At 45.0% G+C, this 18863-nt stretch overlaps 1 protein-coding gene across 1 annotated transcript in view; it reads left to right on the forward strand.

Annotated features, from left to right (window-relative positions):
• The first annotated feature begins 9087 nt into the window (after positions 1 to 9087).
• Tnfaip8 (TNF alpha induced protein 8) overlaps positions 9088 to 18863 on the forward strand; it is a 111732-nt gene continuing 101956 nt past the window's right edge. Inside the window, exon 1 of the mRNA XM_021150636.3 lies at positions 9088 to 9221. Within this exon, the coding sequence (XP_021006295.1) occupies position 9221 (1 nt within the window). The 5' untranslated portion in view covers positions 9088 to 9220. The remainder of the gene's footprint in view (positions 9222 to 18863) is intronic.

The raw sequence follows: 18863 nt of genomic DNA on the forward strand, positions 1-18863 counted from the left end.
AGAGCAGTCAGTGCTCTTACCCGCTGAGCCATCTCACCAGCCCAAAGTAAAACATTTTACAAACTTAAAACGTCCCAATTTTTACAAATTCAAACATTAAAATTTATTTTCTAATAGTTCAACTAAATTTTAGTCTTAACTAAAATTTCTCTTAAAAACTCAATCTCTCAACTTTGGGCTCCTGTAAAGTCAAAAAAGAAATCAAATGCTTTCTTCAAGAGGGAAGAACCAGGGCACAGTCACGAATCAAAGCAAAAACAAACCCCAAAAGTATAAATAAGTGGAATTCACTCTGGATCTTTTGTGTTCCTCCAAGTGACATAGCTCACTTCTCTGGCTCTGCCTTCAACACACAGCTTGTCTTATATGCTCCAGCTGTTTCCACTCCACTGCTGTTGCTGTTCTTGGTGGTCATTCCAAGGTACTTACATCTTTAAAATGCTGGAGTCGTCTGCTGCAACTAGACTACACTTTCACTAATAACCTTACAGAGCACCTCTTCATGGTGCCAAGCCTCAACTTCTCTGCATAACCTGTTCAATCCTGGCACTTCAATTGCCAGTGTGGTTGAATCTCCAACAATGGCCTCTCTTAGCCTTTCACAAGGCCAAGCCCCATCAGCTCTCCATGACACCTTCATTGTAGCCACCAGTGGCCACAGGTTCCTGGGTTCCGGAAAGGAAAGCTGGGGATGGATTGGAAGAACTGCAAAAGGAAAGCTGCGGATGGATTGGAAGAACTGCAAGAGAAATAATGAGCCAAGACAAAGTTCTCTGATCAAGGCTCAATGTTTAATTCTAGGGTCTGAATTTAAAGGCGGGGGGGGGGGGGGGGCTGCCCCCACTTTGCCAGGATCGCTTTGCCAGGATCTTGTCGAAGACAAGCTCAGCTGCTCAGCAGCTATTGGCTTCTTGCAGGAAGCTGCAGATGTGGCAGGACAATAGACTTCACCTAGGTCACAAGACACTACATGGGCTAGCCGACTGTGGCAGACAAGGTCTGATTCAGCCCGCTGAAGGCTGGGAGGAGGGCACTTCATGCCTTTAAACGAGTACTATCTGAGTGACTTTTATACTACCAAATTCAGCTGCCAGTATAATGTACCTCTGTACGTTAACTGCCAGTGTAACCGTGGATACCTCTGGAACACAGCTTATATGTGTTCTCAGGAGACACTTCTAGGAGATTTCACCTCAATAATACTGGTATCTTCTTTTTTTTTTTTTTTTTCTCTGTGTAGCCTTGGCTGTCCTGGAACTCACTCTGTAGACCAGGCTGGCCTCGAACTCTTCTTAATCACTGTTAAATTCTCAGTTCCAGCTGACTGGCATCAAGTATTCCAGCAAAAGAAAGGTATCTTGTTAATCATAACTGATTCTTCAGCTCCAGCCAATCAGAACAAAAGAATCTTAATTCAAAAACAACAAAGGCCCCATCGGAGACTTTAAACTTCACAATGTTCCATCTTCTGCATTGCCTTCAACATTCTTAAATTACAAGCTTCTACAGAACATCTTACCAAGCACTCAATGACTTTTCTTACACAAAGTTCCAAAGTCCTTCCATAATCTTCCACAAAACAACACTCATGGTTAGGTCTATCACAGCAATACCTAACTTCTAGTACCAACTTGTTTTAGGTAGGCTATCATTTGCTGCAATGAAATATAAGCAAAAATCAAGGAAGAAAGGGTTCATTTGGTTACACTTCAATATCATTTTCCACCATCAATGGAAGATATAGCAGGAATTTAGAAGCAGGAGCTAATGCAGAGGCCATGGAGGGGTGCTACATACTGACTTGCTACCATGACTTGCTCAGCCTTCTTTCTTACAGAACCATAGACCATCAGGCCAAGGATGGCCCCACCCATAATGGACTGGGAACCCCCGCTATCAAACACTAATTAAGAAAATGCCCCACAGCCTTGGTCACAGCCTGATCTTAATGGAGTCATTTACTCAACTGAAGCTTCCTTCTCTCAGAAACCTATGTCAAGTTGACATAAAAGTAGCCAGTATACCTTCAGAGGGAGAAGTAATTGGAAAAAATCTATTCACTATCCCTCAAAGCCAGGGAGAGAGATTTGTAGCAATGAATGCTTACCTTTAAAATGTTTGTTTAAGTTCTCAATCTTCTTTTTAATATTTATTTATTTAATGTCTTTAAGAAGTAATCAGAAAAATCTATTCACTATCCCTCAAAGCCATGGAGGGAGATTTTTAGCAATGAATGCTTACTTTTAAAAAGTTTTAAGTTCTCAATCTTTTTTTTTTAATATTTATTTATTTAATGTCTTTAAGTACACTGTTGCTGTCTTTAGGCACACTACAAAAGGGATTCCGATCCCATTACAGATGGTTATGAGCCACCATATAGTTGCTGGGAATTGAACTCAGGACCTCTGGAAGAGCAGTCAGTGCTCTTAACCACTAAGCCATCTCTCCAGCCCTAAGTTCTCACTCTAATATCTCTAAAATGAAAATTAATAAAATGAGAAAAATTTGAAGACATGAGAAAACAGAAATCGGTATAACCGGTTCAGATAAAGTGAATTATTCTAAGAGTTTTTCATTTTGTATCTTGTTTGTATTTTAGCATTTTTATGTTACAAAGGATCATAGGAATGGGCTGGTTGAAGATAAAATCATTTATTACTAGAATCTAAACCCTATTCAGAAGAGATGGCTCAAACAATTGGGAACCCAAAGAGTTGGGAACAGGCCTGCTCTGATTGAGCGAAGATACATACAGGTGGTGTGTTTAGCAGCTAGCCAAGATGTTAAGAAGATTTTTTTTTATCAGTTTCTTTATTTTCTATGAACAAGGAGGGGATATCATATATATTAATGGCAGAAAATTTAAGGGAATGGAAAAAATAGTTAGATGACCTGGTATGATTAAAATCCCTTCTTCCCACTCACTCTGCAGACTCATATCCAGGCTACATGACGGCTTGGCTGCCTTTGAGTGTTAGGATTCTGCTGCATCAAGTTCTATACTTTTTTATTTTTAAGGAGTTCTTATGAAAAACATGGAATGCAAATGTAATTGTTGTCTCAGAGGCTTACTACTGAATAAACTAACCCTTTCTGGTTCTTTCAGAAGTAGTTCCACTCAGCTGTTCTGGCTCAAATTCCTCTCCAAGATGACTAATTCAAACTGGCATCTCTTGTCTTCTTGACTGAATTGCTTTGCTTGGTCTCAAACTAACTCTGGCAATCTGTTCTAATCTTTTTTTTTATTAGATATTTTCTTCATTTACATTTCAAATGCCATTCCTGAAAGTCCCCTATACCCTCCCCCTGCCCTGCTCCCCAGCCCACCCACTCCTGCTTCCTGGCCCTGGCATTCCCCTGTATTGGAGCATATGATCTTCTCAAGACCAAGGGCCTCTCTTCCCATTGATGGCTGACTAGGCCATCCTCAACCTAGACACTATTGCATATGCCAGCAAGATTTAGCTGACAGGACCCTGATATAGCTATCTCTTGAGAGGCTATGCCAGTGCCTGGCAAATACAGAAGTGGATGCTCACAGTCATGCATTGGATAGAACACAGGGCCCCCAATGGAGGAGCTAGAGAAAGTAACCAAGGAGCTAAAGGGGTCTGCAATCCTATAGGTGGATCAACAATATGAACTAACCAGTACCCCACAAACACACACCAGAACTGTGTTCTAATCTTCTAGCTCCTTCTCATTCTCTGGGTCCTTCTGTCTTTACTGACAACCTGTCTCTGTAAAACTCTCCCAGTAAAACTGCCTCCTCTGATCTGCACAGACTGCATAAACCGAACTCACTGAACTGACTCAACTGAATTTAACTTCTCTCTCTCTCTTCTCTCTCTCTCTCTCTCTCTCTCTCTCTCTCTCTCTCTCTCTCTCTCTCTCTCTCCTAAGTAACCTCTTTCCCATCTTGTTTTTGTGAGAGTTGAGCATCCCCTTGCCAGAACAGCCATGTTGCTGGATTAAAATTCCTCTATAATGGATGCTTAGAAAGATTTTCCAAGCCGGACATGGTGGCGCACGCCTTTAATCCCAGCACTCGGGAGGCAGAGGCAGAGGCAGGCGGATCTCTGAGTTCGAGGCCAGCCTGGTCTACAGAGTGAGTTGCAGGACAGCCAGGGCTACACAGAGAAACCCTGTCTCAGATAGAAAGAAAGAAAGAAAGAAAGAAAGAAAGAAAGAAAGAAAGAAAGAAAGAAAGAAAGAAAGAAAGAAAGAAAGAAAGAAAGAAGAAAAGAAAGAAAGAAAGAAAGAAAGAAAGAAAGAAAGAAAGAAAGAAAGAAAGAAAGAAAGAAAGAAAGAAAGAAAGAATGTTACCTATAGGAGCATGAGTAAGTTGTAAACAGTTTCAGCACAGAAGAGTCGCACTTTTTAAACCTCCTATATACTTAAATATATCTGAAATTATGATGGGCAGGAATGAGTAGTGATGGAAATACCAGGTTTTATGGAAGTGTGTGATACTTTCTCTTCCCTTTGAGAGGGAATGGTAGCAATCCCCTTTCCATGGGCCTTGCTACTTGCTATATAGGTCTGTTGATTTCATTGTCATGACTGTGTAGTCCAGTCCTCCCATAGGTCACCTCAGCCACTCTGCTTCATGGTGGCATTTGATTGTCAAACCTGGAGGAAATAATTCACACACTGAAGGTCAAGAACAGCGACAATTTATGGAGTTGAATTTACAGATAACAGGGCATCCTGGTGACTCACACAGCCACTCACACTTACAACAGAAGCCTCGTTAAGGCTTTGTGCTTTGTCCAAAAACATCCAGTGGATACGTGGCAGATCTGGTACTAGAATTTTCAAATGGTGGTGACAAACACCACTCAGTGGCCATAGATGCTTTAATGGCTGTAATGTGAAATTTGCCCCCATAAGCTTCCATCCCGAATGCTCAGTCTCTGGCTTGCTGTGTGTCTGAGTTTAAATAGGAATTCCTACCCCTACCCCTCCCCAACTCCTGTGTTTACATGCTTGACCATAGTGGGGGCACTATTATGAAGTGTGGCTTTGTTGGAGTAGGTGTGGTCTTGTTGTTGGAAGTATGTCAGTGTGGAGGTGGGCTTCTAGGTCATATATGCTCAAGCTATGCCCATTGTAGCACACAGTCCACAGATCCACTGCCTATGAATGAAGATGTAGAACTCTCAGCTTCTTTTCCAGCTCCATGTCTGCCTGAATACCTCCATACTTCCTGCCATGATGATAATTGACTAAGTCTCTGAAAGTGTAAGCCAGTTCCAATTAAATGTTTTCCTTGATCATGTTGCCTTGGTCATGGTGAGGCTTCACAGCAATAAAACCCTAGTTAAAACACTGTGCTATTTTCAACACTGTGGGAAGTGGGCCTAGCTAGGGTGGGCCTTAGAAGGTTATTCATGCTTCTGGGTTCTGCCAGCATGTCTGCTCCTGGAACCATTCTGTAAGAAAACCACTGCATACTCTTCATGCTCCTGGCCCATAGACAGAGCCACTATGCCCTGCTTCCCCACCACCACAGACTACATTATATGAACCCAAATATGTCTTTCATCCCCTTAAGCTATTTTACAGTATTTTGTGCAATAAGGAAGTAGCCAATGCAGGTAGGCATTGAGGTAGTTTCTAGTTATCTGGGAGCAAGAAAGCTCAAATATAAAAACCCATTTCATTCTAATTTTCCTGCACAATTGCAGATTCTGGAATATTTAGAATGCATTTTTCTGCTTTTTCTGTCTACTCATAATGGCTACTGCATTCAGAAACCTTGTCCAACAACCCAGCACCTTATCCATCTGTAGGCCTTGGAGTCCGTCTTACCCTTTCATCCCCTCCAGCCTTCGGTATCTGTACTGGTTTCCAATTGCTGCCATGATAAATTACTCCAAGGTTAGGCATTTGACACAAAGTTTTATTTATAGTTCCATACTTCACGGGCGTCTCGCCAGTATTAAATTATGGAGTCTGGAGGGTTGAGTTACTTTCTGGGGGCCCTAAAGAAAGAAACATCTCCTTGCTTAATTTTGGTTAATGGCATCTTACATCTCAGGGATGCAAGGCTGATGTCCCATACCCTTTCTGAACTGTGAGCTATGACCCATCTCAGCTTCTAGAGGCCACCCTGTGGTCTTTGGCTCATGACCCAGGCTGAATGTCTCCTGACATCTTTTTTTTTTTTTTATTATATGTAAGTACACTGTAGCTGTCTTCAGACACTCCAGAAGAGGGCGCCAGATCTCGTTACGGATGGTTGTGAGCCACCATGTGGTTGCTGGGATTTGAACTCTGGACCTTCGGAAGAGCAGTCGGGTGCTCTTACCCACTGAGCCATCTCACCAGCCCGTCTCCTGACATCTTGACACTCTGCTCCAATGTACTTCCACCTTAGAGGACCCACATAATTAGACTCAGCTAATAATCCAAGGTAATGCCCCCATTTTAATGTTCTTAGCTTTAATCATGAGGACAGAACTCCTTCCACGCTGGAGTGTTAACATTCACAGATTCTTGAGTCAGAGGCTGGACATCTCTCTGTGAGACATTGTTTTGTCTGCCGCAGCATCTTGCCTGACATGTTTTGTCAGTTTACTGAACAAGTTACCTGGCTCTGGGGTCTTCTAGGTTGTTTCCATATGGGAAAGCCTTTTCTATCCATAGAACAACGTTTGACATGTCTCCCATGCTTAAAATCCTTCTGCCTTCCTCCATCCAAGGGTCCTGGAGGATGGAAGACTTTAGTTTGGGTTCTGGTCTGTTGTTTTAGCACTAGTCCAACCATCAATATAACCTCTCTTCTAATCCTTTGTGTATTGTTATTATTATCATCATTTTAATATTAGTAATCATATTTTGTGAGGAAAGAGGGGACAGGGCCACATCACATAGCCTTGGCTCTCCTGGAGCTCACTCTGTACACCAAGCTGCCCTCAAACTTACAGAGAGCCATCTGCTTCTACCTTCTGAATGCTGAGACTAAAGGCATGCACCACCCTGTCCAGTCTGCAATCATTTGTAATGTGAGAATATGCTTGCCACTTGTGGGACAAAACATTTCCTTGGAGGACGAAGCACACGTATCTACTCACCCTCGACAGGGAACCCATGACAAACCAAAGTATGGATACCAGCAAAGTCCAATTTGTTGAACAATGAGTTTTAGTGTGGTTACTTATAGGAATATGGGTAAGAGGTTACTTAAAGGAACAGAAATCACTCAAAGTCACAAAACTCCACTTCCAAGGCTGAGAACCTGGAGCATGCTGAACAGCCTGCAAGGGGGGTGGGGGTGGGGGGCGGGCGGTGCTCAACAGGCTGGCAGTGTCCTTTCCAAGGGACTTTGGTCTAAACTTCTAGGCAGTTCAGGTGGTTTCTGCTTCTTCCAGGGTCATCCTTACAGTTCAGCTTCCCTCTGTCTGAGGGGGACTGTCAGCTTTTATTGGTTACTCTGGGGAGGAGGGGCCTAGTGAATCTGGTTAGTTTAGGGGACTTCCTGAAGCTATCTTGAGCGGTTTACCTTCCAGCTTAAGGAATTCCTTAAGGAAAACAGCCCTGCAGGATGAAAAATCTTTTTGCATTAATTATTTATTTACTTTACAGATCTAAGCACCCTCTCCCAGTCCACCAGTCCTACCTCACTCAGGCCCCCCTTTCTCCCCTTCTCTTCTCTTCTGAGAAGGGGGAGCTGCCTCCCAGGGGTACCAGTCCATCCTGGTACATCATGTCCCTGCAGGACTGGACACATCCTTTCCCACTGAGGCCAGACAAGGCAGCCCAGTTAGGGGAACAGGATCCACAGGCAGGCAACAGATTCAGGGTCAACTCCCACTCCAGTTGTTGGGGGACTCGCATGAAGACTAAGCCGCACATCTGTTACATATGTGCGGGTGTGGGGGCGCTAACTCCTACTGAAATAGAAACTGTCATTAAAAGGTCTCCAGCTCTCCCCTTCCCCCAAAGCCCAGGGCTAGGAATGGTTTTGTTTGTTTGTTTGTTTGTTTGTTTTTTCTTTTTTTAAGACAGGGCTTCTATGTATAGCCCTGGCTGTCTTGGAACTCACTCTGTAGACCAGGCTGGCCTCGAACTCAGAAATCTGCCTGCCTCTGCCTCTCGAGTGCTGGGATTAAAGGCGTGCGCCACCACGCTGGGCTTCTCTGCCTGGCTATTAAGAGCTACAATCATAGACTGTTGAGAGGATTAGAATGATCGAGTGTACATTTCTAATTTGTTAATAGTATTCCCGACCGGCTTTACAGAGCTAGTCTCATGAGTGGATGTTTACGGTATGAGTGGGTTCTTCTTACTCACAAAGTGGTCTTTGCCAGTTACCATAGCCACCCAGGAATGGCTCTTTAACAGAAAGAAACTGCAGAATCAGCTTCATCCCCGTGTTTCCTCTGGAGTTTCCTGGTTCCTAGGGCAAAGGCAGTCAGTCATGCTAGAGTGGTGTGAGTTTGAGTGTGTGCCCAAGACCACAGGCTTCCCACGGGGAAGCCAATGCGAGACTAACCCAGAGATGAATTCCACGATCTCTGACAATGAAAGCCAAGAATCCACAAATGCTTGGAATGCCTTTGAGTAATCTTAACACGAGGAGGGAGAGAGGGAGAAAGATGGAAAAGAAGCAGGATCCAGAGACTTCTGCAGATCATCAGTCACGTACATGGGCTAAGTGTCAGTCATGGTGCAAAAGAGAGTGGCCCTATTTGACCACATCAACTATAAAGGTAATTTCATTTATGCAAAGAAACTGAGAGATCTCGCAAGCAGATCTTGGCCGCCAGCTACCAAAGTTTGTGCTTCGCTGCCCGGTGACCTTCCATACTGCCTGCCCTGAGTAACACCGTCCTGCGCGGACCATTGTGTACTGGGGTCTAGGTGGCGTTTGCTTTTCCTCCCGCCCAGCAGCTCAGCCCCTCCCCACTGCTTCTACCGCTGAGTTCCTGCCCTGGCCACGCCCCCTTCCCATCATGCCACGCCCCTGACCTCCTCTCTGCTTCGTCCAGCAGTCTGGCCCCTCCCCTAGTCCACCTCCCAGCTCCGCCCTGGCACACAGGCTCCGCCCCTGCCTCCTCCTGGCCCCGCCCCAGGCGCGCCTCCACTTCTCCCGCGCAGGGGCCCGCCTGGGGTTTTAGGGGTCCGAGAGCCGCGAGTAGTCCACCTCCGGGGAACAGCATTGCGGGACCGCCCCGCTCTTCACTCGTCCCGGCGCCGCCGCGCCCTTCCTCCGAGTAAGTGCCTCCCTCCTAGGAGTGGAGCTTAGGGGTTGTGGGAGTCAAAAAAAAAAAAGTAATGATAAAACCAGACGCTATTTGGGAACTTTTAAAGTGCTACTGGGGTCGCGCTTGCAATTCTCCAAGAGTTTCAGCCCTGAGAGTGGGTGTGAGTGGGTGCGAGTCGGGAGTGCAAGTGGGCGTGAGTGTGTAGGAGCGCGCAGCTCGGAAAGTCCCGGAGTTTTAACGTATCCGCGCACACTATGGATCCCAGTTCCGTTGCTGGCAATCTACCGCTGGGGAGAGACCTCCTCCAGCCCCTGCGTTGAGCCCCCTCTCCCCATCCTTTCCTTTCTTCTCTGAACTCCGCTCTGGCGAAGAGTACTGTCCTCTCGGTGACCAACCTCACACGCTGAAGCAAGGGTTGCCTGTGTTGTTCAGGATGCCCCAGATTGCAGTCTGAGATGCTGCTCTGAGATTGTTATCCAATCCTGCATTGTAAACGGGCAGCGAGCAGAGTTTTGCTTTAAAATCATTCTGCGAAGAAAGTCGTGTGCGTGTGTGCGTTTCTGTTTGTCCCGTGTGCTTACCGGTGGCGCCGAGCTTCCAGCACCTGCTGGGAGAACACCTGATGAGTTTCCCAGGGCCTGGTGATCCAGGACTGCTGATAGGCTGTTTCAAGACCAGTCTGATCAAACAACTTGGCCACCTAAAAGATGTTCCTTGACTCAGCAACACCATGTTTCTAAACCGATTGATTTCCTAACACACAGCACTACCAACTGTAGTTTACTACCCAGTGTTGAAATAATAACGTCCTTGGGTTGCTTAAATCTGAAAGTTTCATCCTAATGTAAGTTAGTTCTATTGAGGAGGGGGCATCAGTACATTGGTTGCAAAGGTCATATTTCTACACAAAAAACGATACCTTGACCAGTTTGCTGCATCCTAACAGCCTTACTGTGCTTGAGTTCCTGAGTTCCCTTCTACATATAATTTCTGGTTCTCCTACTGGTCAGATTATTCTCGCTGTGTGTATTCCCACGAAACTTCTCCCACATCTTTGTTGAGAATCCCCTGGATGCTGGTAGGGAAAGATACTTTGAATACAAATTACTTACTGAAGCCCAGGGCTAACAAAACTTTGTAGCTGAAGAAAAGAAAGAACTCTAAACAGGATGGCTTTTAAGAAGCCATTGTGCTTTGGTGGTTGCAAGTTAAGAGCTGATAAATCACTTTAAGTGTGGCTTATCACAGCGGATATTTTTATCATGCATTGAATCCTGTATTACACAAAGGTGTTTTCACGCTGTTTTAACTAAGAGAACATTATACTTTGTAGTGTAAACATATGACTCCATTTCTGTTTAAGAAAAGAAATAATTATCACACTTAATTAAACACCTGGAAACACTTATTGCCACCTTCTAATTAGATCTGTCATAGGGAGTTAAGTCAACAATGTATTGCTGATATTCTAGATAGTAATATAATTTTCTTTCTTTTTTTATCTTTGGGATGCTATCTCCCTCCATGTAGATTAATGTTTTCCTCCTCTACCCACCACCACTGGAGTGTTTGCCTGTAAACTGGACAAAACAAAAAGTTTAGGGAAATAGATTAGCTCCCATATTCCTGTAAGATGTGTATAGTATATTTAGATAATATGTGTTCTGATGTAGATTTAATAAGCTCTTACATGGGTCTAGATTTCCTGGTTTAAGAATCATTAATAAATCCTCAAATATTTTATCAAAAGTGTAGACACTATCTTCACAGCCCTTGTTCTCAGGAGTTTGTGTTTACTGAAGAAAGGGGTCATGTGAGTTGGAAATCTCATTCTTGTTGTCTTTCTGTACTAGTTTTCTTTCTATTCCTGTGACGCCATGCCCAAAAGCAACTAGCTTGAGGGAAGAAAGGGTTTATAAGTAATCCACCATTGGGGGAAGTCGAGGGAGGCACTGAAGCCGAGTAAGCACGGAGAGACAATGCCTACTGTAGGGATGACTTTGTGCTGCCTGTATTCAGATGCTGGTTTTCATGCCCAGACATCTGGGTGCAGTCCAGACATTGGTATGGTCAAACATGTCAGTTGGTGGTCTCAATGCATGTTATGCACGGTCTCAGTGTTACGTGAAAATTATTTTCTATCACTTCTGATTGATTAATAAAGAGTGATGGAGCAATTCGCTGGGCAGAGGAGACTACGGAAGGATTTCTAATCCCAGTCCCAAGGACAGAATCAGAGGAGGAGATTCGGTGAGAAGGAGATGGACCAGGAGACTTTGCCATGAGGCCTCAGTGAGAAAGCGGCCATGGTGAGGGCACATGTGGAACCGAGTGAGCCAGGGCAAGACTCCCATTGCAGGACCACGTGGTGGGGAAGTACCCAAGCCAGCATAGTAGGGTTAGAATCTGCCATTGTGTAACTGTCGATCTTAGCACTTGTAGCTTGTTAATGAAAATATCAGGTCTCTGTGTCATTTATTCAGGTGGCTTAGAAACACCCTGCAGTTATTTGGGAGCAAAGAGAGGCAGAGACACCCCTCCCTCCCCATCCCCCCAAGAATTACTTTTACAGATTCTTAGGTTGATCTCCATGACTTGCTCAGCTTGGTTTCTTATCTATGTAACCCAGGACCACCTGCTCAGGGGTGGTACCGCCCACAATTGGCTGGGCTACAGCCGTCGTTAATCAAGAAAATACCACACAGACTTGCCTATAGGCTGATCGAATGGAAGCAAGTCCTCAGCTGAGGTTTCTTCTTTTTAGGTGACTCTATTGTGTGTCAGCCCGACCCAATCTAACCAAGCACACTTTCCCGTTGTGATCGTATTGTTAGCTATACAGTCTCTGCCTAGGTTTTGAGTGTATATGAGGGCAGGCTGTGCTGAGACCCTAAATAGAATGGCAGCCACCAGGCTCTGAGTGGTTTTTTTCTTTTTTTGGAGGTCAGCCCTTTTGCAGTTTTCGTACTGTTGAAATCAGAGGAAAGGGTATGTGGAGAGAAGCGATTGCATCCAAGCCCTGCTCATTAGGAAATGTCCAGTAGGGGGAGGGGCAGATCTCTAAGGGACACTCCCAGTAGTAAATCCTTGGGGTTGTGTGGGACATCATCTCAGGCCCAGCACAGTTCATACACTGTGCTAGGGTTAGCTGCACTTGGAAGCAACCCAGCTGTTTGTGGAGGATTTCACTCACATTTAGAGTTGAGCTTTGCCCGGGACTTAGCAGAATGGCCCCTTCTGCTCCTTCTCAGTTTTGCATGGTAGGAGTTGAAAGGACCAGGTAACTTCCAGGAGTTAGGGGAGAGGTAGGGAGGACAAAAACAGGAAGAAAGGTCAGGAGGCCCGTGGAAACTTGGGGAGTGTTAACTCAGTACTAGCTCTAAGGGCACTGACTTTGCCAGCGAGGACCCACACAGAGCAGACTCATATTTTTAGGGATCTATGTCTAATATAGAGACAAAGAGAGAGGGGAGATGCAAATGGTGCCTAGCCAGGGTAGCCTTTATCTCCTTGTGACTCGGTCCCTTCAGTGCCCACATCCTGTATCGAATACTGAAAGCATACAGGAAAAAGCTTCACAGACCCCGCAAAGGTTGTCTTAACTACTTAACAACTCTTAGTACTGTAGCCGAGAGGTCTTTCGTTTCCTGATAGCCCATATCTGTTATTGGTGGACTGCAGTTTCTAGACTCTTCTTCTTTGCCGTCACTGTCCAACATTTGGAAAGGAATTTTTCATGGAGGGGTGAGGGGAGGGAGGAGAGAAAGGGAACACCTTGCCTCAAGATGTAAATGAAAAATAATTCCCAGTGGAGGTCAGTTGGTTTTTATTCTTTATTATGGCCCAAAGATACAGCGATGAGTTAAAAAAAAAAAAAAGGGGTGTATGATTCTAGAAGGTCAGTCAAAAGGCACCTTAGAAACCACTTCTCTGTGGTCTTAGACCACAACCTTTATGGGCACTCAGATTTGGGGGTATCCAGTTCCTCAGTCTAGCAATGTCGAACATGAGCGTCCTTCATTCTGACAGTAGAGTTAATTGAGCTCTGAGTGTATGGCAGGTAGTTCAGAGCCACGTCTGGTTTATCTGATGGCCTGGAAGGCTGGTAACTCACACAGAAGGACCCAGGTAAGAAGGCATCCTTGAGGGTGACCGGATTGAAGCAAAGTGAACTAACGTGTTCTGTGTTTCACAAAGGAAAGGTACTTAGGATAGTCAAAACATTCTCAAAATAGTTTAATTTCTCTGATTATGATTAGGAACTGTAATGGTTTGTATATGCTTGGCCCAGGGAATGACACTATTTCGAGGTATGGCTTTGTTGGAGGAGTGTCACTGTGGGTGAGGGCTTAAGACCCTCATTCTAGCTGCCTGGAAGTCAGTCTTCCATTAGCAGCCTTCAGATGAAGATTTAGAACTCTCAGCTCTGCCTGCACCATGTCTGCCTGGATGCTGCCGTGTTCCCACCTTAATAATGGACTGAACCTCTGATCCTGTAAGCCGGCCCCAATTCAATGCTGTCCTTTATAAGACTTGCCTTGGTCATGGTGTCTGTTCACAGCAGTAAAACCCTAACTAAGACAGGAACTATATCTGGCACATTTTGCCTGATGTCGGTTTTAAATAAACAATGACAGAACGGCAATCCATCTGATCCTGTAATATTTTCTTTCCTTAAATGTTTGTGTAAAGTGTGGATATTACTTGAGGAAAGTGTTTGAAAGTATTTTTGTCTCAGTAGTCTTCAGGTAGCAATTGGGTAGTGCCTATCCCGTCATTTCAGGGGGCAGCTGTTTTTCTGAAGCAGCAAGGACTCATGGTACAGGAGGAAAGCTGCTGCAGGCCACTGTGGTTGGCTTCACAGCATCTCCCTTCTTATTGAGAACAGGGGCTGTAGAGACAAACACTTGTGGTTTCTCTCAAGGTGACTAAGGATGGGCTAATCTCCATCCACCAAAAGGAAAAAATCCAAGGGAGGAAGGCATTGGAATTCGCCAATGCAGGAGTACCTCAAACCCACGTATAAACAAATCTCAGACCCTCTTTGATAACAGAAGAGTATTAAGTTCAGATTTTCCCGTGTTTGTTTCATGGGTGATGAGGGGTAAGGATGGCTTGTTTAGTCAGGAGGAGCTTGGTTAGGATCACTCTGCTGGAGTCAGCTGCTCGTTTCTCGGCCACCACAGGCTACGTTACTTTGAACAATTGACATCAGCTCTCTGAGCCTGCTTCCTCAACGTTGGTGACCGTGTTTGTGATCTATGATTACTGGATCGACTAAATGGAAAATATTTTAAGGCACTCCGTTAGTGGTAGCCTTACTTCAGTTAGCCAAATTGGTCCCCTTTCAGGAGGATGGTGGTGGTCCTGAGTTACAGTCAGGGAGAGTGATGAATTGTTTTGTATGTGCTCATGGTGTGGATTATTTTTCTCTTACAAAACCAGAGGAGCCCAGTGAATACAGCAGAGTGTCAGTGAGTCCCTGCCGCGGGATCACGTGATTCTCTGAGGGGCACGCATCTGCGGTGTGAGCCAGCACAGGGCTGCTTAGTTTGTGTGTCGGCACAAGGCGCTCCGGTGCCCATTAAGCCTCCCCCTACCCGTGACAGTGCTTTTAAGACCTGTCACAATTAAGCTATGAATGGTGAGTTGGCCTCTCGCCCCTCCCATGTTCCAAACAGGTATTGAAGGCAGAGCAGCCAACACAGACAGCTGCCTGGGGCATTTCAAGGAACTCAGCCTGTGTTTGCTCCAGAAGCAAAGGGCAGGGAAGTCCGTGCTCTTCTGGGAACACAGCATTGGGCAAGGCACACAATATGTGACTGGATGTCTGAAAGGAGCCAAAGAGTAGAAGGCAGCCTAGACAGGCACATCTGGTACTTATTTCTGCAGGCTGATTCTTTTAGGAAAGCCCTCCCAACTCCCAAATCCTTATTTATTTATTTATTTATCTATTTATTTATTTAATGAGATGGGGTCTCTACCTGGTCCTCGCTGTAATAGAGCTTACTATATAGACCAGACTGTCCTTACCCCCAAATCCTTATCTATCTATCTATCTATCTATCTATCTATCTATCAAGACAGAACCTCTACTTATTCCTGCAGGCTGATTCATTTAATAAAGTCCTATCAACTCCCAAATATTTATTTATTTATTTATTTATTTATTTATCAAGACGGGGTCTCTATCTGGTCCTGGCTGTCCTGGAACTCACTATGTAGACCAGATTGTCCTTGAACTCATGCATTCTCCTGTCTCTGCATTCTGAGTTAGGATTAAGGGTGTGTGTCACCATGCTCCGTTGGTTTAATTATTTTTTAAAATGAGATTTGGAGTTCTTGAGAGATTGCTGAAAGGGTAAGTACACTTATTGTTCATGCAGAGGGCCAGTGTTTGGTTCCCAGTATCCACTCTGGGTAGCTCACAGCTGTCTGTAACTCAAACTTCACGGGGATCTGACACCTCTGATCTCTGCCTCCTGCATTCACGTGTGCACACATGTACATGCAACATGTGCACATACATACTCTCACATGCACATAATTTAAAAAACATCTTTTATTTTTGTTTTTCAAGGCAGGGAAAACTCATGTAGATCTGTCTGCCTCTTCCTCCTGAGTGCTGGGACTAAAGGTGTGCGCCGCCACAACTGGCTTTAAAAATTCTTACAACATGACCTTCAACAACAATGGCAGATGTAGAGGTTATGGTACGGAGCCATGGCAACCTTGCTACACTGATGCTTTCTAGTCTTGGGCTGTCCAGCCAACTGAGATCTGAGATCAGAGTCAAACACACACACACACACACACACACACACACACACACACACCACGAAATGCCATGGCCTTATGGGGAAAAGTGCAGGCACAATGTTGGCAACAGATTTCGAAGTTCAAGACATACTTTGGTGACTCAGACCTTCAAGAAATAAGTCCAGTGCCTGACTCCACCATGAAGTGATCAGGAAACAAATTTATTTTCTCTTCTCTCTCTAAAATGTGAGGTGGTTTTTCTGGGAAATGGCTGGTTTTTGATTAAATAACCCTGTCATCACCTTCGTGGAGACAGGCCCCCAGTGACTCACAGGGTGTACCTGGGAGTCGACTGAGCCCAAACTTCCTCAGCTTCTAGAGATGACTTTTGTTTACACATGCCTAGCCTCTCTGCTCCTTTGCTTTTATGACCCGAAACATCTGACAGGAGCCAAAGACACGCTGCTGTTACTCACCATTCAGGAAGCTCTGTATCAGGAGAGAACTTCTGGAAGAGGCACCAAGGAGTGTCTGCCTGGTGTACTACGTACTTGTTGCCTTCCCAACAGGAAGCTCTACCCAGGCGGGCAGATCCCGGATTTTCTAGGAAGCCAAAAAGGTGAATGTGTGCACTGAAACGTTGGAGGCTCTATCTTCTGGCCTGACAACAGGCCAATCACTTTGAAAACTTGATGTTAAAGGTGAATGTTCTTGGGTTCTGCTACCAGGGTAGACCTGGGACTCTGTGCTTCCACCATCTCTCTGCTCTACCCTATTCTTCATTCCCTGCGAGCTAAGGACAGAAAAAATAGAACCTCCAGTCTGTGAGACCTGTTTTCATGTCCTATTTGAGAAAATGTATTTGGACAGAAGATAGCTATAGTGATGTGTGTGTGTGTGTGTGACTGTATACATATGTGTGTATGTATATGTATTGCTGTGTAAGCATGTGCATATGTATATTCCTGTATGTATGTATGTGTGTGTATCTATCTCTATATATATTACTATATGACCATGTGTGTATATATATTGCTGTATGTACACACACACATATTTATATGGGACTATATATATGTGTGTGTGTGTGTGCGTATTGCTGTATATGCATATGTGTGTGTCTTATATGTTCCCATACACGTGTATTACTGTATGTGAACGTGGTTGGTGGCACGGACCTGTGTGCATGTCTGTGGAGAGGCCAGAGATTGATGTCAGGACTCTTCCCCCACTTTCTTCAGTTTGGAGACAGGTTGTCTCTTTGAACCTGAAGCCCACAGATTTGACTGGACTGCCTGTCTAGTGAGGTTGGGTCATCTGCTGCCATCTCTACAACCACCAGGACACCCGCCTGCCCCCCACCAGGACACCTGCCTGCCCCCCAGAACTGGGATTGCAGATGCATGCTGCCAAGCCGGGGACCCAAACTCAGGTCTCCCTGCTTACAAAGCAAGTGCTTCCGACGAAACCCTTTCCTCAGCCTAGCATTGTTCTTTTCTCTGTATAGAGTGGCTTTAGAGGTGAAAGAACATTGAAATGAACTATGTACAATGAATGAAAAAAGCTATCTTAAGGAATCACAAAGTAGTTGTTCAATCCTCACCGGACTGGAAAGTGTTAACAATAAGGACTCAGTGGTATCCCACAAAGATATCCAAGTTTGTCATCCATGGAAGGTCACACGGGAGGATCTGCTCAGAGCGGACAGCACAGGAATGCTGTCAGAATTGGGTACCAGTCGTACGTGGTGCTGATGGTGCGGGTTTGCTGTGCGGCTGGCTTTGAGGCCCCTGACAGTGCTTTGTAAAGTGCTGGTCCGGCATAGCACCCTTCTTTCAAGCACAACTTGAGACTCTGAGCTGCTAAGTGACCCATTTTCCTAAGCCTAGGCCTGTAGCACTGCCCCGAGGTCCTGGAACCTCCAGGAATAACCTGTCTCGTTCTCACATTTCCTCTGATTATGCAATGGTAAGCAACCAGATAGAGACCGTTTTTTGTTTTTTTGTTTTTTCTTCGAAGCCATCTTCCTGTGACTTCTGCTTTTCTCTCCCCTTCCCTGAATTTTGGGTTGTGTTAGTACCTGAGAACTCCTGTCCTTGTGCTGAATTCTGGTTCCTTTTTAAGTTTTCATTCTAACAAGGTCACGGAGAAGTATGACTAACGAAGGCCTGCTCCTGATGCTAGCTAGCACTAATTTTAGTTGGTCCACTGCTCTTGCCGTCTAACTTTAAATATTTGATTAGGTGCTAACAAGTGTGAAGACTGGTGGATTTTGAGTCCAGCCTCTGTCCTCTAGGTTTGCTGGCTCAGATCCAGCCGACTAGGCCTCCCAGCCTTGCCATTTGAGGAGTGAACAGATGGAAGAATGGGCATTGGCTTTGGAGACAGATGGCTGGAGCAGAGAACTAACCGCCTTCTGCCTGATGCATGATACAAGCACATTCTCCCCAAAACTATCCCTGTAATTAACCTTAAGGTTCTTTTCCCTTTTATGGCTTCCCCTAGTATGTGTACAGTCATGGTAGATGTGGACCTGTTTCTGAGGCTGTCAGAGTGCTGGAGAATTAGGCCAGGATCAAGATATCAGAGGCTTGGCTTCTCCTGGGGTCTCTTTCCATGCCTAACAAACGGCCACCTGCCCTCTGTGTCCTGCTGTGAATGTCTCTGGTTTTGTCCCTCTTATTAGGTACCAGTCATATTGGATTAGGGCTTCCCCCTTATGACTTCATTTACCCCTAATTATCTCTTTATTAAAGGACTGTATGGGCCTTGATATAAAAAACCTAGAGGGACACACTTCCACTCACAATAATCTAGGTTTATAGAAATTAAAAGGAGAGAAAGTTTTTTTTTCCTTCCCCATTTATTGACTTACTCTGGGAGTGCGTGTGC

The sequence above is a fragment of the Mus caroli genome, unplaced genomic scaffold, assembly GCF_978045245.1.
Source record: "Mus caroli unplaced genomic scaffold, Mus_caroli_1 scaffold_19, whole genome shotgun sequence".
NCBI lineage: Eukaryota > Metazoa > Chordata > Mammalia > Rodentia > Muridae > Mus > Mus caroli.